At 44.9% G+C, this 18,625-nt stretch overlaps 1 protein-coding gene across 4 annotated transcripts in view; it reads left to right on the top strand.

The window, feature by feature from the left end:
- The first annotated feature begins 970 nt into the window (after nucleotides 1-970).
- Nucleotides 971-18,625, top strand: part of MFN1 (mitofusin 1) — a 61,013-nt gene continuing 43,358 nt past the window's right edge. Inside the window, exons 1-4 of one of the 4 annotated variants that reach the window (XM_075938022.2) lie at nucleotides 971-1,089; nucleotides 2,432-2,553; nucleotides 4,823-4,958; nucleotides 13,306-13,468. In XM_075938022.2, coding sequence (XP_075794137.1) covers nucleotides 2,439-2,553; nucleotides 4,823-4,958; nucleotides 13,306-13,468 — 414 coding nt within the window. In that variant the 5' untranslated portion in view covers nucleotides 971-1,089; nucleotides 2,432-2,438. Of the gene's footprint in view, nucleotides 1,125-1,520; nucleotides 2,133-2,431; nucleotides 2,554-4,822; nucleotides 4,959-13,305; nucleotides 13,469-18,625 lie in introns of those variants that run through there. The other 3 variants (XM_089780743.1, XM_075938019.2, XM_006138501.5) reach the window with 3 other exon arrangements.

The raw sequence follows: 18,625 nt of genomic DNA, 5'->3' as shown, positions 1-18,625 counted from the left end.
GCTTTCGTGGGCCAGACCCACTTCCTCAGATCAAATAGTGGAAGAAAGTAGTCACAACCATATATACCAAAGGATACAATTAAAAAAAATGAACAAATATGAAAAGGACAAATCACATTGCAGAACAGGAGGGGGATGCGGGGGGGGGGGGGGGGGAGGAAGGAAGGTAAGTGTCTGTGAATTGATATTAGAGGTCGGGAGAGTGGGATGTTTGTGAGTTAATGGTATTAGAGGTGATAATTGGGGAAACTATCTTGGTAATGGGTGAGATAGTTCAAGTGTTTGTTGAGTCCTTGTTGGAAAGTGTCGAATTTTAACATGAATGACAGTTCAGAGGATTCCCTTTCAAGTGCAGATGTAAAAGGTCGTTGTAGCAGAATTCTGCACAGACGCTTTTCTGCAAAAGCACTAGTGCCAATCTAGACGCGGTTTTGCGCAAGAAACCCCCGATTGCCATTTTTGCGATCGGGGCTTTTTTTTTGCACAAAACAATAACCCGTTGTCTACACTGGCCCTCTTGCCCAAAAGCATTCGCCCAAGAGGGCTTTTGCCTGAACGGGAGCAGCCCAGTATTTCCGCAACAACACTGACAATCTTACATGAGAGCGTCAGTGTTCTTGCGGAAATTCAAGCGGCCAGTGTAGAGAGCTGGAAAGTTTTTCCACAAAAGCAGCGGTGGTGGAGTAACTCGCCTCCATTTTAAAGAAAGACGGGAGCTCCCATCGCCTCCTGGGGCCCTTAGTAAAGATGGCGCTGAGAGCCAGATTCCGCTGTGGCGGGCTTGTTCCGTGCCCTCAGTGAAGATGGCGTCGCGCGTAAGACTCTTTCTCGCAGGCAGTTTTCCTTCAGTAAAGATGGCGACTCCCGGGGGGGGGGGCTCATTTCCGGTCGTCTTCAGCTTGGCTGCCCTCGTTAAAGATGGCGAACCTTGCTTGCGGCGGGGGTACGCTAAGGGCAGAGGAAGCGGAAGTGATGCTGCTAGCTCCTCCTTCCCCCTCCCCCCCCCCCCCGCGAACGGGGCGAAGAGGCAGGAGGTGCGGCGGCGGCGGCCCCCCCCCTCCCCCAACCGCAGCGCGCAGCAGTTGCTGGGTAACGGGGGAGCGCACGAGGCGGGGGCGCTGCAGGTGATAGGGACGCGGGGCAGAGAGAGGCTGTGGGCGGCTCTGGCGAACTGCCAGGGAGGTCACGGGGGCTGCGCCGTAGGACCCCCCCCCCACCAGTCATTTTCCTGTGGGGGGGGGGGCGCTAGGGACCCCTTCCATCTCCCACCCCTTTCTGCGGTCCCGGTGTTGCGGGCGGCTGCGTCCGTGGCTCCCTGCCCCGGGCTCGTAGCCTGGTGTAACACCCCCGGCTGAGGGAGGGTGGCGGCTCCTGAAGCGACCCTCTTTCGAGGCCGGTGGCATGATGGGCTACTGTGAGCAGCAAGCAGATTGTTCGTGGCCCGGGGGGGGGGTGGCGTGTCCCGCCGCGCCCCCCCCCCCCCCTCCCCTGGCACATGGGAGAAGCTAGTCACTTACCTTGCTGTGCTAGTCACTTTCATCGTGTGGCAATCCTGCCCTTTGCACAGAGCGGCAAACCCCGCCGAGAAAAGTTTAACTCTACACCTCGTTAATAACGAAGCAGGAGACTCTTGAGTTTGCAGCTTTGTCAAACCTTTCTCCTTTATATTTTTAAGTCCTAGAACTTTATTTTTTTAGTGGCCCATTAGAGAGACAAGGTGAACTGGCCTGTGAATAAATTGGCCAATGAATAAATTTAATTTATTGAGCATAGGGGAAAAAGGACCTGGGGAAATGCCTTGAAAATGTGGTCTGATTTTTTTTCATCTCTTTCTTGTTGGAAAAAAGGATATAAAATGTTCTGGTATACATGCGTCTAGGAGGCTAGATGACTTGGATTGGTGATGTAATTAGTCTTTCATTTATTGGGCTGTAGCTACAAGGCCTCAGAACAAAGTTAAGATGCTGTATTTAAATGCAGTTCCAGTTAAACTTGTTTCTACATAACCTGGTCTGTGAGGTGGAACCAAACTAAGGTGTTTAAAAAAGTGTTTCCGCTAACATCCTGAAATGATTATTTGCTGGGCTGACTTAATATTCTGTATCAAACCAAATCTAATAACTTGCTTTCTGGTATGTATGCATATGAGTTTTTATGTAAACAGATAAAGTAATTCATCTATGTATTTTATCTAGGACAGGAGAGAAAATATATTAGAAATTACAATTTTATCCCTTTGTAATTTGACATTTCTGTTGCTGCTAGATTAGAAAATTTAAAAAACAGTAACACTAATTTCAACTAACATTCAACTTGGTGTATCCATTTTTAAAATTTATGTTTTACTTGCTTCATTAAGGGAAGTTGATGTGTTGTGTTCTACTTATTTCTAGTAAGTGTTTCAGTCATTTGGATGTAATTTCTCTTTCAGTTGCATAATGGCAGAAACTATGGCCTCCCCCCTGAAACACTTTGTGCTGGCTAAAAAGACAATTACTGCTATATTTAACCAACTGCTGGACTATGTCACTGAAGGAGCAAGTTTTGTTGAAGGTTAGTTTTCACTTTTGGGGCAGGGACCTTGCATCTTTGTGTGTAAAAATTAGCATAACAGGTTTCTGGTCCTTATGGGGTCTCTGGGTACAATGATAACATATGCATTCTTCAATAACAGAGTCTTGGGGTATATACAGATATTTTAAGGGGTGGTAGTATGGTGCAGTGAGTTGGGAAATCTAGAGTTTATTCTCTTCTTAGCTTGATTTAATGTATAACCTTAGGAAAGTCACTTAAACCTACACTTTCAAACTTGGATACCTAAAGACAGGCACTTTAATAAAAGTGGATTTTCAGAAGTGCTAAGCAGCTGCAGCTTTGATTTAATTAAACTACTTGTGCTAGGCAACATTGAGAGTATGTCATAACTGCAGAGTTAATGTGTGTTCTTACTCAAGTGTTGCCTCTAACCATCTGCCACTCCCCACACACAAGCTTCTGAGCAGAGTTATGTGATGCCTTCAGTTCAAGTTCAATGGCTCTTCTGGGACCTTAGGCGAAAGCCAGAGTCTTTCACCGGGGTTGGTATCCAGTGAGTGGCCAGTGAGGATACAGTGTAAACTACTTGAATGCTGATAGACTTCCGGTGTTCTAACAGTTTATTCCTTGTGACCAGAAAAAGAAACCACTTCTCCAACAATTCACTAGGAAAGAATCATTTGACAACTCAACCTGCTACAGCACAAAGAACTATTGCAGTGGCTCCCAACCTTTTTGAGCATATGGACCTCTTTTCAGTCTATTAAAATGTCATTGACTCCCCTCCCTGGGGGAGAAAAAAGAAAATAAAAAGTATCCTTCTTTTTAAACTTTCCATGGACCCTTTGCAGTACTGTTGCGGACCACAGGTTGGGAACCACTGAACCATTGGATATACCTTCCTAAAACTACTAGCAACACATAAGCATGCATGTAACACCAGTGTGGGCATAGTAACTCAAATGCGGCTATGGGAGTTTGGAATGGCTGCCATAAGAGGAGAGATTAATAAAACTGGGACTTTTCAGCTTAGAAAAGAGGAAACTGGGGAGAAGATCATGGAAGTCTATAAAATCATGACCAGTGTAAGGAAATTAAATAGGGAAACATTATTTACCTGCTCCCATAACACAAGAACTAGGGTTTACCAAATAAAATTAATAGGTAGCAGATCTAAAGCAAACAAATAGAATTATTTCTTCATGCAGTATATACAGTCAACCCATGGAACTCCTTGCCAGAGAATGTTGTGAAGACTAGGATTTTAACAGGGTTCAGACAAGAACTAGATACTTTTATGGAGGATAGTGACTATTAGCCAAGATGAGTAGGAATTAGGGATGAAACTTATGATTAATGTTAACCAGTGGAGGCTGGAGCAGCTCCCTGCCTGCCACAAGTAGGGGGCTGCTTCAGCCCTGCGGGGGGGCCTGCTGCTGACAGGGGCTCCTCCGGCATGGCTGGAGCAGCCTCTGTCCAAAGCAGGCCCAAGCGCCCTGCAGGCAACAGCTGTTCCAACCAGGTTGCCAGAACAGCTCCTGCTTGCAGGGTGCCTGGCCTGCTGAAGACAGGGACTGACACAGCCTGGCCAGTGCAGCCTATGTCTATGGCAGAGCAGCCCTCCTGTTTATCCTCCCTTAATCGTTTAACTGGTTAAACAGTATGTTTAATGGGTTAGCCAATTAAACAGGATTTTACATCCCTAGTAGGAATGGTGTCCCTAGCTTCTGTGTGTCAGAATCTAGGAATGGGTGACAGGAAAGGGATCACTTGATGATTATCTGTTCTGTTCATTACCTCTGGGGCGCATGGCATTGGCCACTGTCAGAAGACAGGATACTGAGTTTAATGGACCTAGTATGGCTGTTCTTAAGTTCTTATGTACTCATAACTGGGCTAAACTATTCTGGGTGCTAAGCCACCCAAGTTAACTCTAGATTTTAGATCAGGTCTTCACTGCATAGGAATCGTGATGATATTGATTATTCTTCTTCCCCTGCTCTTCCCTTCCCCCTCCCCTTGCCCCTATGAAGGAGAGGGAATCACAAAGAATGGTCAAAAAAGCAGAAAAGTGATATTAGTGACTTAGCAAACTTAGTTCAATGTGCTGCTGTGGCTTATTCCGGTTCCTAAATTCTTATGTTTTAGTTGGGAGAGTAGATTTAAAATGCTACTATCAGAGATTTTGTACACAGCTCTTTGTTTGTATTAAATAACTTAGTGTTGATGCTTTGGAACATAAGTTGGTCCCATTATTCCTTGTATAATTATCTTTTCTTATATATAGCAACATACAGGAACCCAGAACTTGAAAATGTAGCAACTGAAGAAGAACTACTGAAAATACAAGCATATAAAAACAAATTGGCTGTCATCGGTGAGGTGCTTTCTCGGAGACACATGAAAGTTGCATTTTTTGGCAGGTAATAAATTTTATTACCTAACTAAATTGGATTTTCTCTTTCAAGGTTTAATGTTTATCTCTTTAATTTTATATGTGCTTGGATTTTCCATAATGCCTTGTAATGATTTGTTACCAATATCGATATGGATGCGATACACATTTTATATCTAGAACCCTACAAACTGGTGGATATCAGTTTTATATCCACGGGTATCTGCAGATCATTTTTGCAGATTGGTATACAGATACCAGTTTTGTATCCAGGCAGGGCGCTCTTGATAGGTCATCTGATGAGTTCCCTACCCTGAGGCAGGACTTAAGTATAATATAGATCATCCCTATCAGCTGTTTCTGTAACCTTTTCTTAAAAATCTCACGTGACAAATTCTACAACCTCCCTAAATAATTTTGTTCCAGCGCTTAGCTATCTTTACAGTTAGGAATTTTTTTCCTGGTGTTTAAGCTAAATCTCCTTTACTTCTCATCTTACCCTTATTGGTTAAGGAGAACAATTTATCACTCAACTCTTTAACAGTCTTTTAAATATTTTAAGACTGTTATGTCTCCCTCTTCTCTCTTCTTCTCCAGGGTTCTTCTTGCCCTCCCCCCCAATCTTTCCTTCTAAATCATGTTTTCTATAGTTCTAATCACTTCTGTTTCTCTTCTCTGGACTTACTCTAATTTGTTCACTAGGGTTGTTAGCTATTGTGTAATTTAATAGTCATGTAGCTGTGTGAAATCTTAGTGGTTACATGACTACTCAAAAGTCCCTAAGGTTGGGGCTGGGAACCAGGGTGCTCCCAGCCCCTCTCCCAGGGAGCCCTCTGCTACCCCGCAATGCTGCCTCTCTATTAGAAGCAGCAGCGCAGGGTGACAGGCAGAGTCAGTCTGTGAGGGGAGCCAATATAAAAATCAGCTCCTCTCACGGACCAGCTGCCTGCCACCTTATGGTGCTACCTCTGATATAGAGGCAGCAGTGCAGGATGGCAGCAGCTCCTGTCGTTGGGGAGGTGTCCAAGCTCCCAATGGACAGAGGTTGCTCCAAATCGCTGACTGAGATGACTGTCAAATTTAGTTCTTCATTGGACACTTCATGTGGACGAATCATAAACAAACAGAGCACCGTGTTTGCAAAAGTCAACAAAACGATACTTGAATGCTATCACGAGCTCAGACAAACCTGGCAAGCTGCTGCAAATAGAGGCTGTTACTTGGATTCTCTCTCTGATACGAATCACAAAATATTTGTAATCTTTCAAAATGTGCCAGTCTTCCCGTCTCAATATCTTTGATGAAGACAGTCAATTTTGACTCAAATCCAAACACTGCCTGCTGCAGAGTCAGGACTATATTTCCTTGCCCGTGTTGCTTAAGGTTCAAATGACTAGTAATGTCGACAAGAGCGTAAAACTGGAGCAACCAGTCACGGTCTGAAAGTTTGATGTGTTTGCCACCCTTCATATCCAAAAAAGGCTTAATGCAGACACAACTTTTGCCACAAGATACCCAGCGAAGATTGTACATTAGTAGATCAGGGAATTTGGAATCAGCTGAAATGGATGGTGATTAAAGGCTTGGGCAGGAACCCAATTGACAATGCAAACAACCAGTCCATTATATTTCTGAATTCATTTCCACAAGATTGCACACAAAGTGCTTCCTGATGTACGATGCAATGAAAGTTCAAAAGCGGGCTATTCAGCTGTTGTGACGAGAGTAAGGAATTCCATGTATTCTAGGTGCACAGTCCGTACCCACACATTCCATGCCCATTCTAGGTGCACAGTCTGTACACACAGATAAGAGAAATATTGTTGAATAATCTTCTGTTTACAAAGTACATCAGTTTTAAGGATGTCTTTGTCCCTTGTTTGATTTTTTCATTGGCAATATATCAATCGTTTCTTTGTGAAAAGCATTTCCACAGATATATTGTCCAGAATACAGAACTGATTAATGTCACACGTCAGTTGTCTTGTCCAAGCAAACAAAAAATAAGTAGCTGTACTCAATTTTTCCTTGTCAATTTGATGGGCCATTTTCATAGTTCTGTCATGAATTGTTTTTGCCAATAATGGCATGTCTTGAATTTTCTGTAAGATTTTATCCTTGTTGTGAAACTCGTCAAATAGTTCATGACCAATTTTTAGCATGCATCTCTTCATGTAATCACCATCAGTGAAAGGCTTCCCTTCTCGCATAATGCTGTATGAGCCAGCAAAACGTGGAGTTTAAGCTCCCACTTTATTTTAGTCTCCCATGTGCCAGACTATTTTGTGCAATGTTCATTTTTTGCGGCAGCTCCTCGTAGGCTGCTTTTGGTGCATCACCCTCAGGGTATTTTGTAGCAAATGTATGTTTTGTCATAACATTTGTAGGGTTGTTTTTGTTTTTTGTTCGCGAACAGTGTCTGTCTCATTTGTAGTGAATGTGAACATCCAGCCCTGTCCACAAATGCATACAAGTTTGTCCACTCCTTTTGAAAATTTCAGTACTCGTTATTTCTCTTTCTCTTCGCCATTTTTACTGTTTGGGGGGTTACAGAGATCACTATCACACATGGTGATGGAAAGATTTCTTGACCAATCAAAGAGAATGTATGACCCTCATGAGCGAGGAGGATGGATGGTTGTTAAAATGAACAGTTAAAGGTGAAATAAATGAAAAAACCCATCTTGACATGAGTAATTACGTGTTTTTAAAATTTTGAATTAATTTTTCATTTCAATTTAAAAAGCTGTGTGTATTTTGAGAATGACGAGCCATGTTTGGTTCAGTACTGAGCCATATTTGGCTCTAGAGCCATAGTTTAAAGCAATTTGGAAATGAAAATAGCAAATTTCAAGGAGTTAGATATTGGGGTGGAAAAATCCATCAATCTGAATTTTGATTTAGAATGCCTTGCTCAAAAAATGCAGAATTGACAGAATTGCACAAAGGGCTGACACAAAATTGGAGCATGATGATCTGATTTTGCAATCTTGGAAAGAACTTCGTGTCACATACAACACCATGCAGAATATCAGTTTGGCTTTACTTTCAATGTTTGGCTGCACTTACATGTGTGAGCAGGCTTTCTCTCATTTGAATCACATCAAAGATAATTTGTGCTCAAGATTGACAGACCGTCTGAATGCATGCATGAAACTGAATTTGACCAGTTATAATGTAAACTTCAAAGAAATGTGCAAAAAGATGCAGCAGTAGAAGTCCCATTAAATAGTCCTTTTTATAATGTTTCATTTATGCTATTTTTAATCAATGTCAATGATTAATGCAGTAAAACTCCAATTGTCCGGCATCCAGTGGTCCAGCACTCCCGATAGTCCGGCACCAACTGGAACCCGGAAGTGCTTTGGCCAGCTGGACAATTGGAGCTGCTGAGAGCCCCATGGGCGCTCGCGGCTGATAAAGGGAAGGGAAGGGGAGAAGAGGGGAAGGGGATTATACCCCTGTGACGGGGTCTGCCGGGATCTGCACTGCGTCCGGCTGGGGGTAGGGGGTGGGCAGGGAACGGCGCGGTGAGGGGCAAACCCTCCGCTGTTTTGCAGGAAGGCGGGGGAAGCTCTGCACCGCCGCCGAGAGTTTCCAGGAGGGGAGCGAGCTCCCCACCCCCCAGACTGCAGTAGTTATCACCGTGCCGGGGGGGTGAGGGATGGTGCTGCGGGACCAACCCGGCAGCACCCAGCTGCCCTGCTCCGCCGCTTCCCCAACTCCGTCACTGCTGAAACTGACAAGTGGTGGAGCAGAGCAGCTGGGGTGCTGCCGGGTTGTTAACATCCCCAGTCCACACCAACTCTTTTGTTAGTTACTTACGTTGCTCAGAGAGCTGTTTTTTCATGCTCCCGAGTGACACAAGTTATACCAACAAAAGTGCTAATGTCCTAGCTTAAACAATTCTTAATCTGTTCCCTCTTACGGTGTCAGATTCTGTCCCGTTTACATTAAACATTATTATGTTAGTTGTTAGAGCAGTGGGCACTAATCTTTTTGCTGAAATCTAAGCAAAAAGGCATTTAACATAGGCATTAATATAGTATAAAGACCCATTCACACTTGTCTATTCACTGTTGAATCTTCCTTTTGAAGCCATCCTGTTCCGTGACTGCAGCTTAATTACGTATGTGTCATCACATGCTTTCCATTGGCAAAATTCAATGGAATGATTAATTATTTCTACAAAACTTTCCATAGTGTGATTCTGCTGCGTAGAACCATTGTTAACTGAAGAGTATTTTGAGATTGCCAGAATCCTCATCCCATAGTTTTGCTTTAACTTTGTGATGGTCTTTTGTTTAATTTCCTCACACTTTTAGGGACTTTGGTTTGTGTTGAATGTCGATGACCCAGAAAAAGAAAGAAATGTTTGATTGCTTGTTTTTCCGTACATAAGCAAGAGAGGAAAAAAAGAGCAGAAAACTGGGTTACAACTTCAGATTTTGGTGATATTTTTCAAGCTAGAGGGCAGACTAGCTAGTGTGAAGTTAGTCATGATTACTTTTTATGACCTCAACTATGCTGTGTGATTCACAGACAAGTACAAATATTGGAAGATGTTTAGGATCATGTGAAATTCATAGTTAAGTCCTACTTAATCTGGAAAAGTTCTAATTACAAGTAAGAATGGCAATAATGGGTCAGACCAAAGGTGCATCTATCCCAGTTTCCTGTTTTCTGACAGGTGCCTCAGAGGGAGTGAACAGAACAGGTCATTAAGTGGTCCATCCCCTGTCGCTCATTCCCAACTTCTGAAAAACAGAAGCTACGGATGTCATTCCTGCTCATCCTGGCTAATAGCCATTGATGGACCTATAAGAGCGGCCATACTGGGTCAGACCAAAAGTTCATTGAGCCCAGTGTCCTGTCTGCCGACAGTGGCCAATACCAGATACCCCAGAGGGAGGGAACACAACAGGGAATCATCATGTGATTCCCTCTCCTGTCATCCATTTCCAGACAAACAGAGGCTAGAGACACCATTCCTATCCATCGTGGCTAATAGCCATTGATGGATCTAACCTTCGTGAATTTATATAGCTGGTTTTTGAACCTTCTTAAAGTCCTAATCTTTACAACCTCTTGTGGCAAAGAGTTCCACAGATTGACTGTGTGCTTCATGGGGAAAAAAAGTCCTTTTGTTTGTGTTAAACCTACTGCCCATTCATTTCATTTGGTGACCCCTAGTTCTTACATTATAGGAACAAGTAAATAACTTTTCCTTATTCACTTTTTCCACACCAGCCATTATTTTATAGACTTCTATCATATCCCCCCTTAGTCTCTTCTTTTCTAAGCTGAAAATTCCAAGTCTTTTAAATATCTCTTCATATGGGATTTGTTCCAAACCCCTAATCATTTTTGTTGCCCTTTTCTGAATCTTTTCCAGTGCCAATATATCTTTTTTGGGATGAGGCGACCATGTCTGTATGCAGTATTCAAGATGTGGGTGTACCATGCTTTTATATAGAGGCAATAAGATATTCTCGGTCTTATTTTCTATCCCTTTTTTAATGACTCCTAACATTCTATTTGCTTTTTTGACTGCTGCTGCACACTGAGGGTGCGTCTACACCGCAGGGCTTAATTCGAAATAATAATTGCATATCTTATTTCAAAATAGCTGATTTAAAAATAGGGAGTGTCTACGCTATACTTGTTTCAAAATAGAGCAGTCTTCCTCTGACTTCTCTTATTCCTCATACAATGAGGGTTACAGGAGTCAGAGTAAGAAGTCCTCCAGCTTGACAGTATTTTGTCACTATTTCGAAATAACTGCCTGCTCTGTTTATACGGACTAAGTTATTTTGGAATAGTGCTCGTTATTTTGAAATAGTGTTGCAATGTAGATGTTCCTTAAGTGGATGTTTTCAGAGAACTATCCATAATGACTCCAAGATCTCTCTTGAGTAGTTGTAGCTAAATTAAACCCCATCATATATTATGTATAGTTGGGATTATTTTCTCCAGTATGTTTTACATTTATCAACATTAAATTTCATTTGCCATTTTGTTGCCCAATCACTTAGTTTGGTGAGATATTTTTGAAGCTATTCACAGTCTGCTTTGGTCTTAACTATCTTGAGCAGTTTAGTATCATCTGCAAATTTTGCCACCTCACTGTTTACCCCTTTCTCTAGATCATTTATAAATACGTTGAATAGGATTGGTCCTAGTACGGACCCTGGGGTGGGGAACCCCATTAGTTACCGTTCTGCACTCTGAAAACGTATTTATTCCTACCCTTTGTTTCCTGTCTTTTAACCAGTTATCAATCCATGAAAGGACCTTCCCTCTTATCCCATGACAACTTACTTTACTTAAGAGCCTTTGGTGAGGGACCTTGTCAAAGGCTTTCTGGAAATCTTAAGTATACTATATCTACTGGATCCTCCTCCTCCACATGTTTGTTGACATCCTCAAAGAACTCTAGTAAGGCATGATTTCCCTTTACAGAAACTATGTTGACTTTCCCTCAACAAATTATGTTCATCTATGTATCTGAGAATTTTATTCTTTACTATAGTTTCAATTAATTTGCGAAGTACTGACATTAGACTTACTGGTCTGTAATTGCCAGGATCACCTCTAGAGCCCTTTTTAAATATTGGCATCACATTCGTTGTCTTCCAGTCATTAGGTAACAGAGTCTAATTTAAAGGATAGGTTACAAACCACAGTTAATAGTTGCACAATTTTACATTTGAGTTTTCATGACTCTTGGGTGACTGCCATCTGGTCCTGGTGACTTGTTACTGTTAAGTTAACAGTTTGTTCCAAAACCACCTCTAAGGATGCCTCAATCTGGGACAATTCCTCAAGTTTGTCACCTAAAATTTGTCACCTGATTTGTCATCTAAGGTCAGATTTGTGGCCTATTCTCCGTGAACTTATTTAGCTCTTTTTTTGAATGCTGTTATAGTCTTGAACTTCCCAATGTCCTCTGGCAAGGAGTTCCACAAGTTGACTGTGCGTAGCGTGAGAGAGTACTTCCTTTTGTATGTTTTAAATCTGCTATGGTTACGTATTAATTTCATTTGGTGACCCGTTATTGTGCTATGGGAAGGACTAAATAACTTCCTTGTTCACTTTTCCCATACCTTCATGATGATATAGACCTTTATCATATCCACCTTAATTGTGTCTTTTCCAAGCTGAGAAGGCCCAGTTTTATAATTCTCTCCTCAAATAGCAACCATTTCATTCCACTAATCATTTTTGTTGCGCTCTTCTGAATTTTTTTCTAGTGCCAAGATCAGTATTTAAGATGTTGGTGTTCCATGGTTTTATATAGAGGCAATAAGATGTTCTCTGTCTTAGTCTCTATCCCTTTTTCAATGATTCCTAACATTATTTGCTTTTTTGACTGTCGCAGCACACTGAGTGGATGTTTTCAGAGAACTATCCGCAGTGACTCTCAGATCACTGATAGGGATGTCAACGAGTAGTGGACTAGTTAATTAACCGATAAGCCTAGGCTTATCAGTTAATCTTGTCAACTACTCGCATTTCCCCTTCCCCCTTGCTGAAGAGGGGGCAGGGAAGCAGTTTTTTTGTTTGTATTGGTGGTGCACATCCACACACTACCTCAGTATTGGTGTTGCACATAAGAAATTTCAACCCACCCAAAAGCAAATTCAACCCACACAAGGATAGAAAATTATGTAAGGAACACTGGCTGCCACCCCTACCTCCAGCCGGGTAAAAAGTAAGTGAGTGTGGGAAAGAGTGAGCGACAGAGGGAGGGGGCATGGAGCAAGTAATGGACAGGAGCAGAGGTCTTCAGTTTTGTGCAATTAAAAAGTTGGCCACTCTAGACAGGTCTACACTTTAAAAAAAAAAGAGTTTCTCAGTATAGTTTTATTTATTGGCAATCCCTTCTAGTGTAGATATAGTTTATACCCATAAAAAAGACCTTTTGATGGTATAGCATATACTGGCTTGGCACACAAAATAAGCTCCATTTTTAAAAGCATGTTTATTTTGATATAACTGTATCTACAATGGGACTTTTGTCAGGGGGGAAAATAAGTGTGTGGAGCCTTCCTGGCCATCCCTGAGCTTATGGGCCTTAAACCCAGGCCTCCAGCGTGCCACTGACAGGACTTTTAACAGCCCTGTCGGTGGTGCCAACTGGAGCCGCCAGGGTCCCTTTTCAACAGGGCGATCTGGTTTAAAACCTGGCAACCCTAGACCTAACCAGGCTCTACTCTTGCAAACTGTCCTTTGTGTATGGACACACAGATATGCCAGCGGGAACAACATGAAGAATCTGGTCTTAGTTAAGTAGGAAGGATGCAGTCTAAAGCAGAAGTTGATTTTCTGTATGCCTTGCTTTATGTAAATACTTTTATATTCTCTCTCTCTAGAACAAGCAGTGGAAAGAGTTCTGTCATTAATGCAATGCTGTGGGATAAGGTCCTTCCTAGTGGGATTGGCCACACAACGAATTGCTTTCTCAGTGTAGAAGGAACAGATGGTGATAAGGCATATCTCATGACTGAAGGATCAGATGAAAAAAAGAGTGTCAAGGTATAGTTTTTCAATGGTTAAGAGGCAGCTGCTTGGAAACCTAGTATTAACAGACCATTTTGCTAGGTGCAATATTTAACAACATTTTTGAGTATGGGGAACATAAGCCAAATTTATTTTAGTATTTCAAAGCCATTCTTTCAGCACTGAAATAACTAAATAAAACTAAAAGGCCATAGCATTTTCTTAGGTCTTGCATGTAAATGGCTCATTTGTACCTTATTCTATCAAATGTTTTGTGTATGTAGGACTTCAACACTCTGGAAGGTTCACATTTGAAAAGTACACATGGACTACTTTCTTCCAAAAATTAAAACATTAAGAAGCTTGTTTTTCTGAATTTAACACTCATCTTGATTTGATAAGCCCTGTTGAAGCAGGAAGGAGAGCTAATTGTAACCTTACATGCTTCTTCGGGGATGTCCCTGTGGGTGCTCCACTATGGGTGCTGGGCTTGCCCCAGCGCCGCAGACGGAAGCTTGTGATGAGCAGTGTTCGGCCGGACCGCGCATGTGCTGTGGGCTTGCGGCTTTCGTGCTCTTTTCTGTTTCGTGTGGTCTCCCCTCCTCCCCCCTCCCCCCCCGCCAGTTCCTCTTCACTGCGTCAGGATGCAGATGCTTGGAACCGTGCTCTTCATTTAGCGCGCTGAACTAGATTATTTCTAGTTCCCTCCTTGTACATACACCCTTACTTCGTTTTCCCTTCTTTTTTTCTCCTTTTTTCTTGGAAGAAAAAAAAAACCAAGAAGAATTGAACGGGAGTAAGAATAGAAACCGCTTACTATGCTTACCTCCCGCCTCTCAGCTGTTCTCCCTTTCGCTTCTTGTATCTAGTTGCGTTCCCTGAAGAAAAAGAAAGAAAGAAAAAAAAAAACAACAGATAAAGACAACAGAACAGAGACATTATCACCACGTTACCATTTACTCAGAGATAAAACTCGGCTGCAAATAACAACTGCCTCATGGCAACCGCCAAAATGTCAACTGCTGGTTTCAAAAAATGCAGCTCTTGCCAGGAGGCAATACCAGCCTCTGATAGCCACTCGGAATGCATCCATTGTCTGGGGGAATCTCGTGTACCCACCGCACCAGACTCACCTCCAGGGCTAGGAAAGAGAGCGAGGTGTCTGCAAATGCTTCTCTTCGATAAAGCTCTGCAGCCGCAACAAACTGATTCTGACCAGCAGCCCCTCAAGCGCCGGGCTTCCTCCCCGACTATAGAGCTTCAGAAGAAGCGTAGGGTCTCCCTGACAAGATCCCTACCAGCTGCCTTAAATGGCAGGGAAAGTCAGCCTGACAGACCTGGGACCTCTGGCACTGTGAAGCCACGTCCCCCTGCCTCAGCGGCTCCAAAGCCAAAGCGCCCGTGGGAGCCTTCTCATACTCCGGCTCCCCAGGCAGCATTGCCTCAGCCCCTTCCTCTACCTCGGTTGCACAGTGCCCTGCCGGCTCCGAGAACTGACCCGGAACTGACCATCATGGCACTGGCACCCACACTGCTCCCAAGCCATCGTGCGGTGCCGGACTACACGGCGCCGATCTGCCTCACTACCAGCACGGCGCCAGTTGCTGCTGCCCCTGAGCCGCCGGCACCGATCAACAGAGCGCCTGCTAGCTCTTCAGCGTACGCTGCCAGATCAGGAGCGCTGAGTCCTGCTCCTTTGATCTCCCTGTGCCGGAGCTGCTTTCGCTCCCGCCTCCTTTTGTCGGCACTGTCCTTGCCTCTCCCTGTGTCTCGTTCTCCGCGCCGCTATACGCTCTGCCATGGATCCCCCCATGCCTCCTCCAGGCTGCCTTCACCATTCCTGGCTGCTGCACCTTCCCATCGCAGACACCACTACAGGCAGCTCTCTGCGTCTCCTGCTTCTTCCAGGGCATCAGACATCCACTTCTGTTCGCCCTGCTCTCCCTACCGTTACCGATATTATGCCTGTTCCAACTATCACGACAACCGCTCACCATGACATGAAAAATATCATTGCGGCAACCGCCACTCTCGAGACTCCCACAGTGGCTACTCTTATCGATCACGTTCTGCCTACGATTAGCTATCATGCAGACGCTCTCCAACTCTGGCTCTCCTTACCCCTCCGCACCATTCAGCATCACCACCTCATCCTCCATCAGAGATGGATCACATCGCCTTCGGGGACCACCTACCGGAGACTTCCATCCCAGACTCGTCCCCACCAGAGGAGGCAATCACACTGGGCAACAGCTCTCCACCAGATGACCTCCATCAGTTCCAAGAGTTGTTTTAAGTGAGTAGCTATCACAAAAGAGATCCCGCTGCTGGAACTCAAGGACAAGCAACACAAGCTTTTCAGGAATCTCCAACTGTAGCATAGGTCATGCCTGGCCAGTCCTCCTGACGAATGCATCCTGGAACTGGCTGATGACGTGTGGCATGCCCCAGCGTCGGCACTTCCAACAAACAAACGGGCCGACAGTAAATATTTCGTACCACCGAAGGGCATGGAATTCCTCTTTGCCCATCCACAATCTAACTCGCTAGTAGTCGACGCAGCTCAACAGAGGGCTAGAGCCCCACACCTCAAATAACAGGGCTCAGATAAGGACGTAAAGAGACTTGACCGCCTGGGCAGGAAGGTCTACACTTCAGGTATGCTACTCCTCAGAATCGCCAATTACTCGGCACATCTCTCCAACCACACATTTGACACCTTTTCATGCCTCACCCCCCTCATGGATCATCTCCCTGATTCAAAGAAATCGATCCTGAGGTCAGTAATTCAAGAGGGCTACACATCAGTGGGAACGTCCCTCCAAATAGCCATGGACGTCACTGACACCGCTGCTCACTCTACTGCCACTGCCATTGCCATCGTTATGCGCAGAGCTTCTTTCCTTCAAGCAGTGGGAGTTCCGAAGGAACTTCAGGGCAAAGTCAAGGACTTACCCTTTGACAAGGATAAGCTCTTTGCAGAGACCACAGACTCAATCTTACACTCCTCTAAAGACTCCCAAACAACCTTGCAAGCTCTGGGGATGTACACTCCCCCCTTTAAGAGATGCTGGTACTCACCATACCAGCGCAGATATGACTACTCCTACATCAGTGGCAGCAGCAGCAGAGGCCCTTTGACAACCAACGCTCTTGCCAGAGGCCTCAGCGACACTAAAACCCAAACTGTAGGATGAACATGCCTCCCAACAACAAGCAACAGGTTTGATGCGTTGGTTGGGGGCGAGCAGACAGTCACAGGCAGCACCATGAATCGTATGACCCAGCTCTTTCACCACCAGTTGAGGCCCTTTCTATATCAATGGGCAAAAATCACTACGGACAGTTGGGGCCTCGAGATTTGTTCAATCTGGCTACCCTATCCATTTCATAGCCATCTCACTAATCACCCCTCCCACCTCGTCCCTCTTCAGGGACCCCTCTCACGAGGTCCTCCGAGTAGAAGTCGACTGCCTTTTCTCTCTAGGTGCCATAGAGCCAGTCTCAAAGGATTTCAGGAACAGGGGCTTTTACTCACATTCTTTCCTCACCCAGAAGAGGTCCAAAGGTTGGCGCCCCATCCTAGATCTCCGCTGTTTGAACAAATATCTCAAGAAACAGCAATTCAAAATGACGACTTTAGCTGCCGCCATCCCAGCGTTAGATCCACAGGACTGGTTTGCCGCCCTCGACCTCCAGGATATCTATTTCCACGTCCCTATCTATCCAGCTCACAGGAGGTTCTTACGCTTCGTCGTGGCAAAGGACCACTTCCAATACAAGGTCCTCCCCTTTGGGCTATCGTCAGCCCCCAGAGTGTTTTCACCTCACGAGGCAAGTCTTTCAATCGCTTGGACTCCTCTGCAATGAGCAAAAGTCCGTTTTGCACCCCACTCAGAACATCCAGTTCATTGGGGCCCACGTGGACTCACTTGCCGGCATAGCGTTCCTACTCTTACAGAGGTTTCAAGCCATCCACGACCTCATTCATACCATCACCATCAGCCCTACCATTCCACTTGTCACATGCCTCAGACTGATGGGCCATATGACTGCCGCAACATATGTGGTGAAATACGCCAGACTACATCTGCGCGCCCTTCAGTAATCGCTGACTATTGTATACGACCACACCAGATACGATCTCCACAAGCCGGTAACGCAGCCACCTGGTGTTTTCCAATCACTCCTATGGTAGACCAGCCACAGAAACCTGCTGTCAGGTATACCTTTCCGTTGGCAGGAGCCACTCCACCAAATCACAATGGATGCCTCCCTATTAGGCTGGGGGGCTCACATGGGCTCCCTCTCAGTCCAAGGCCAATGGTCCCCACAAGAAGCATGCCTACACATAAACCTTCTAGAGCTACGCGCCATTTTCAACGTGTGCAAATCCTTCCTCATCTACATTCAAAACACCACGGTGAGAATACTCAGACAACATCACAGCCTTGTAGTACGTGAATCGCCAGGGCGGCGCTCACTCTTATTCCCTATGCACAGAAGCCATCTGCTTTTGGAACTGGTGCATTCGCCACGGAATAACACCTACGGCATCCTACTTACATGGCACCACAAACGTGATGGCACAGTTCTTGAGCAGATACTTCCATGTGAAGCACGAATGGGAAATGCACAATGGCGTCCTATGCGAGATCTTCCAACGTTGGGGTACTCCCCGAGTGGACCTCTTTGCAACTCCCGCCAATACAAAATGCCACAAGTACTGCACCAGGCCGGGCCTAGGCCGCGCATCCCTGGGGGATGCCTTCCTTATGACTTGGCACGGACCCCTCCTCTATGCATTCCCCCCCCCCCCCCATACCTCTGATCCCCAAAGTCCTCCAGATGCTGAAGGTGGACTGGGCAACGTTAATCCTCATAGCCCCGGACTTGCCTCGCCAGCACTGGTTTCCCTTCCTCCACCGTCTATCCGGGTGGACACCGATCCACCTCTCCACAATCTCCTCACACAAGACCGAGGATGCCTGAAACACCCCCAGATTCAAACCCTGAACCTAACAGCATGGTTCCTAACTGGCTGACTCCATTTGAATCCCTCTGCTCGGTTCCAGTCCAACATGTCCTAGTACACAGTAGACAAACCACGAGAAAAACTTACCTTCACAAGTGGCGCAGATTCTCCTCCTGGTGTACCTCGAACCGACACGTCCGATCCCCTCCATACTGGAC

The sequence above is a fragment of the Pelodiscus sinensis genome, chromosome 10 (assembly GCF_052426305.1).
Source record: "Pelodiscus sinensis isolate ZL-2025 chromosome 10, ASM5242630v1, whole genome shotgun sequence".
Taxonomy (NCBI): Eukaryota; Metazoa; Chordata; order Testudines; family Trionychidae; genus Pelodiscus; species Pelodiscus sinensis.
Note: the sequence above shows the minus strand (reverse complement) of the source record. Positions and strands in the feature narration are given on the sequence as shown.